Below are 6,420 nucleotides of genomic sequence, written 5' to 3'. Positions count from 1 at the left end.
AATATCCCTTTTGACGGAGATATTATGCCATGAATATTGAAACCATAGAAATTTGTTAATGAGTTCAAAAATGCCCAAACTAGCCATTTTCAAAGTGGACCATTTTACTTATTATTAAACGGTTTCTATTGATTGAATATTCAGAGAGGAATTTTTTTGCGTGCAAAAGACTTGTGACGTCATGACTTGCACACAATAGACACGGAGTCACAATCTTTCGAACTCGCCGACAACTGATCGGGAAATCACCCTTTTGTTGGAGAAATTAAGGCATGAATATTGAAACAATAGAAATTTGTTAATGAGTTCAAAAGTGCCCAAACTGGCCATTTACAAAGTGGACCATTTTGCTCATTAACGGATTTTCTTTCTGTGAAAGAGACTTGTGACGTCATGACATGCACACAAAAGGTACGGTGTCACACTCTTTCGAACGCACACTCAACTGATCGGGAAATCCCCCTTTTATTGGAGATATTAAGGTATGAATATTGAAACAATACAAATTTGTTAATGAGTTCAAAAGTGCCGAATTTGGACATTTTCAAAGTGGACTATTTTGCTCTTTAACGTATTTTTTTTGTTTGAATATTCAAAGAGGATTTTCTCCACCTACAAAAGTCTTGTGACACCATGACTTGCACAAAATAGGAACGGAGTTACACTCTTTCAAACGCGGGCACAATTGACCGGGAAATCCCCCTTTTGACGGAGATATTAAGGCATGAATATTGAAACAATAGAAATTTGTTAATGAGTTCAAAACTGCCCAAACTGACAATTTTCAAAGTGGACGATTTTGCTCATTAAATGATTTCTATTGTTTGATCATTCAGGGAGGATTTTCTGTGCGTGCAAAAGACTTGAGACGTCATGACTTGCGCACAATAGACATGGAGTCACACTCTTTTAAACGCGCCCATAATTGACTGGGAAATTCCCATTTTTACTGAGATATTAAGGCATGAATATTGAAACAAAAGAAATTTGTGAATGAGTTCAAAAGTGCCCAAACTGACCATTTCCAAACTGAACCATTTTGCACATTAACGGATTTCTTTTGTTTGAATATTCAGAGAGGATTTTCTCTGCGTGCAAAAGACTTGTGACGTGCAAAATTCAAACGCGCTTTTAATTGTTCGGAAAATCCCCCTTTTGATGAAGATATTTAGGCATGCATATTAAAACAATTAAAATTTGTTAATTAGTTTAAAAGTAAGCAAACTGAGGACTTTCCAAGTAGAACATTTTGCTTATTAACGAATTTCTATTGTTTGAATATTCAGATAGGATTTTCTCAACGTGCAAATGACTTGTGACGTCATGACTTGCACACAATAGACATGGATGTCACACTCTTTCGAACGCGCCAACAATTGTCCAGGAAATCCCCCTTTTGACGGAGATATTAAGGCATGAATATTAAAACAATAGAAATTTGGTAATGAGTTCAAAAATGCCCAAACTGGCCATTTTCAAAGTGGACCATTTTGCTTATTAACGGATTTCTATTGTTTGAATATTCAGAGAGGATTTTCTTCACGTGCAAAAGAATTGTGACGTCATGACCTACACACAATAGACACGAAGTAAAACTCTTTCAAACGCGCTTTCAATTGACTGGAAAAAAATGCATATTGACGGAGATATTAAGGCATAAATATTGAAACAATAGAAATTTGTAAATGAGTTCAAAAGTGCCCAAACTGGCCATTTTTAAAGTGGACCATTTTGCTCATTAATGGATTTCTATTGTTTCAATATTCAGAGAGGATTTTCTCAACGTGCAAATGACTTGTGACGTCATGACTTGCACACAATAGACATGGATGTCACACTCTTTCGAACGCGCCAACAATTGTCCATGAAATCCCCCTTTTGACGGAGATATTAAGGCATGAATATTGAAACAATACAAATTTGTTAACGAGTTCAAAAGTGCCCAAACTGTCCATTTTTAAAGTGGACCATTTTGCTCATTAACGGTTTTCTATTGTTTGAATATTCAGAGAAGATTTTCTTAGCGTGCAAAAGACTTGTGACGTCATGACATGCACACAAAAGGCACGGTGTCACACTCTTTCAAACGCGCCCGCAATTGATCGAGAAATCTCCCTTTTGACGGAAATATTTAGGTATGAATATTGTAACAATACAAATTTGTTAATGAGTTCAAAAGTGCCCAAACTGGCCATTTTCAAAGTTTACATTTTGCTCATTAACGGATTTCTATTGTTTCAATATTCAGAGAGGATTTTCTCTGAGTGCAAAATACTTTTGACGTCACGACTTGCACACAAGAGACACGGGGCTACATTCCTTCGAACGCGCCCTTAATTAACCGGGAAATTCCCCTTTTGACGGAGATATAAAGGCATGAATATTGAAACAACAGAAATTTGTAAATGAGTTTAAAAGTGCCAAAACTTGCCATTTTCAAGGTGGATCATTTTGCTCATTTACGGATTTCTATTGTTTGAATATTCGGAGATGATTTTCTCTTCGTGCAAAAGACTTGTGACGTCATGAGGTACACATTATAGACACGGAGTCATACTCTTTCGAACGCGCCCACAATTGACCGGGAAATCCTCCTTTTGACGGAGATATTAAGCGATGAATATTGACACAATAGAAAATTGTTAATTAGTTCAAAAAAGACCAAACTGGCCATTTCCAAAGGCCCATTTTTCTCATTAACGGATTTCTATTGTTTGAATATTCAGAGAGGATTTTCTCTGCGTGCAAAAAGACTTTTGACGTCATGACTTGCACACAGTAGACACCAAGTCACACTCTTTGGATGCGTTTTTATTGACCGGAAATTCCCCCTTTTGTCAGAGGTATAACGGCATGAATATAAAAACAATAAAATTTTGTTAATGATTTTATAAGTGCCCAAACTGGCCATTTTCAATGTGGAACATTTTGCTCATTAACTGATTTTTATTGCTTGAATATTCAGAGAGGATTTTCCCTGCGTGCAAGAAAACAATTACAAAACAATGAAAACACTGAATAATTAAAAACAATATTTATTTTTTAACTTTGTGCTTTTACGTTTGGACTGGCCCGCAGATAGCTAGTGCTAGTTTTAAGTTGTCAATTTTGGTATCCATGGTAGCATAAATTTTTTCTTTTGTCAATAGGATAACAGTTCACATTTTGAAGAAATCTGGCAAAACGTAATGTCAACAAGATCACGGAAATACATTTTTTTTAGAAACAGGTCTCAAGAGGGCTTTACACGATCTGAAATGGACAGTTAACAAACGAAGCTAAAGGGCCTTATTCGCAAATCTTGAAGACTCGCGAGACGAACCCTAAAGAAAATAAAACATATTAAGGTATATTTGGTTAACCCTGGAGAACTCTGATACCCTAGCAGCTGTGGTTTTCTTCAATCTTTGGCAACGTGATGTTAAATGACACTGAAAATAAGTATTCACACGTTATTCTGGAATATACATTAATTAATTCACTTGAACTCGCAAGTTATTGTAAACGGCCTTAAAAAATTCCCCTTCCCTAAAGTGAGGGCTCGCCCCGGCCCATAAAACGTAAAAAAATTCTCCTTATATGGCAAAAATCATTTTTATAATAAGAACTTTGAAATATAAAGCATAATTTCTATAAAGAGATTCTGCAATGAAGCTCTTTTAGGTGCGCAATTTTTCCGAGAATAAATAAAATATTGGTTACCAGGATTTTGCAGACTAGATATGAGAAGTTGCTCAGGAAAAAAAAACAAACTTGTAACTTCGATCAGTCTGTTAAAAGATATTTCCAGATTCAGTTTTTTTAATGAACTTTGGCACCCTTGAAAAATTAAAAATGTATTTTCAAATTGTTTCATTGAAAGATAATGAAGTTTTGGTGACTGTCCGTAATGGCAAGACTCGGTTCACACACGGTCAGGGAAAAAAGCTGACTTAGCTCCCAAAATCCACTGGGATACTGGAACCCAAGCTCTCCAGTGTGTTTGCGGTTCGTTCCACTCTGGTTTGCTTGCAGTGAGCTTTCATTTCTTAGTTTTAGTAAGCTAGGGTTGCACAATATACAGAAATGGGTTCCAGTTTTGTAGAAAATGCTAGTTTCGAAGTGCTGATACTATTTTCTGACTGTGTAATAGGAATGTAAGGCATTTTTGATACCTGATACTTATATCATTACATATTCGGATCTTCCTCGCAAATCTTCGGAAGTCTTCGGAAAACGGCGAAATTCCTAAAAGAATATTCAGAAAATTCTCGACCTTTAGACAATATTTAGAACTCTGGGGAACTTTTTAGTCGGAAATGTTTGACCCATCTTTATAAACTGTTCTAAAATATCTGTTAATAAGAACAGGTACAATACTATGCTTGAAGGTCCTTAAAAAGGAAAGCCACATTGACAATGCGGATTTCCTCGTCTAATTGGAATTTGAAAATGAAGAAAGAAAAACGGTAGCTGAATTAGAAGATCCCTCGAAGCACAGCTGTTTCCGTGTTTTAAGGCACTCCAGTAAAGACTGGGCAAGGCATACGAATATTCTAGCAATACTTGCCGCCGTCAAAAAATGAAGCAGTTTTACATGGTTTATTATTTTTATTAGATGAAACTGTTAAATAGGAATAAAGAATACAGAAACCAAAAACGACAGTACATTAAACAACTATCAATTAGTTTTTCTTTCTTATATCGCTGTTCATTTTACTAAAACGTTCCTTAGTTGTGGCGTGCAAATATATTTCGCAGTATGTCCATGATAGCGTGTCGAATGTGTCTCATCTTCCAACAGTAAATAATAGGGTTCAAAGATGAGTTAAGAAATACCAGAGTCGATGCGTACAGTATTGACTGCTCCATTGTGGTGTTTGGTTCAGAGACTATAAGGTGGGCAAACCACGAACAATATGCTGGTAAATAGCAAACCAAAAACACGACATATACGAAAAACGTACCGATTGCAGATTTTCTAAGCCTAGCAAAATTTGTCATTTCGTCATTTTGTGTTCCTTGCTGTACCTGCAGGGCTTGAATTTGGTTTGTATGGCGTCTTACGGCGACATAAATCTTGTAGTATATAATTGTTGTAGACATTAAACAAAGACTGAAAATGATTGCGAGAACTACCCTCAGGGAAGGTATGTTCGTAAACATCTTTCCGAATAACGAAATAATTACACTAAAAGCCCATATTAAGATCACCGCAGCAACAACGCGCTTGTGAGTCACAAGTTCCTGATATCTGAGATGAAGATGAATTGCCAAGAATCTGTCTACACTTATGGCTAAGACGCTAAAGAAGGAAGCGTCATAAAACACATTAATTACGTAGGCAGTCTCAATAATATAAATTGGATTGCTTTCAGTGTTATTCTGTAACCACTTGATTATCAATGCAATGTAGTAAGGTTGCACCACTAAACCAACACCAAGATCAGAAACAGCAAGACTTAGGAGCAATGTTTTTACAGGCTTTGGCAAGGACGACGTTTTTCTCATCGCGTGAATTGTGACAATGTTCAACATGATGGCGGTGTAGGATGAGAAGGCGTTCAAGACACAATTGGCGATGTACGATGGATAGAGGACATCAGCTTTATCCATTATATTAAACTTTACAAAAAAAAAAAAACTCGCTGAACGTTAAATTGCTCCCTAGACACTTAAGTCTTCTTTCTTTCTAGGATTAATTAATGCGCGCACAAAGCTTACCATCTGTTTTTTGTGAAAAGGAATATCGAATCCATGACGCTTTTTTATAAGAAGGCCCAAATAGTTTGTCATTATACCCATTGTTATGAGGACAAAAGTATAACTATGATGTTTTTGCAGAAGCGCTTTCTTGTATTAAAAATGAAAATTAGAAATAAGATGCCGAATTGAAATTTGCATGACAATTTTGCATGCTAAAGTAGTTACAGAAAAATAGTATTTAATGCTTAACTCTCAATCCTTATTATCAGAAATACAAAACAATAAATAAATTGAAAATCATCACTGCAAATTGTGTATGTTTCAGTCGCAGTACATGCGTCATTTGATGCTGTTTATTGCTTAATAAGCCTCAACACGCTATGTTTTCGTGCCAGCTTATACACAGGTGTATCCAGGCTGTCCATAAAGATAAGCTCATGTGAATAAAGTTTCTCTAAGACTGGTTTTCACATAACTGTTCAGATCGCCCTTGTCAACCTATTGTCTCAATACGTTTTTACAATTCAGACCTTTTGGGGTTTCTATATGATTGCCTCGATATTCTCAAAAAGTGACACTACTCGGATCAGACGGTATTGTGGCGCGCGTCTTATAGCGGAGCTCCCAGCGGCCCGAAGGGCCGCAGAGCAGAGCCCCATACCCATAGAAAATTAACAGAACCACGTATTTGAGTTTTCATGGTCATCATGGCTAGCGGCACGGTTCGCGGGTGCG

The 6,420-nt window shown here is 36.5% G+C and overlaps 1 protein-coding gene across 1 annotated transcript; it reads right to left on the bottom strand.

Annotated features, from left to right (window-relative positions):
• Positions 1–4,679: 4,679 nt before the first annotated feature.
• LOC144645604 (adenosine receptor A2b-like) lies at positions 4,680–5,596 on the bottom strand. Its single transcript, XM_078505173.1, has one exon. The coding sequence runs from the start codon at positions 5,593–5,595 to the stop codon at positions 4,711–4,713; it is 885 nt and encodes a 294-aa protein (XP_078361299.1). The 5' UTR covers position 5,596; the 3' UTR covers positions 4,680–4,710.
• Positions 5,597–6,420: the final 824 nt, after the last annotated feature.

This window comes from Oculina patagonica, chromosome 3 (genome assembly GCF_052425735.1).
Source record: "Oculina patagonica isolate OP01 chromosome 3, crgOcupat, whole genome shotgun sequence".
Lineage (NCBI taxonomy): Eukaryota > Metazoa > Cnidaria > Anthozoa > Scleractinia > Oculinidae > Oculina > Oculina patagonica.
This window is presented reverse-complemented; position numbering and strand designations above follow the sequence as displayed.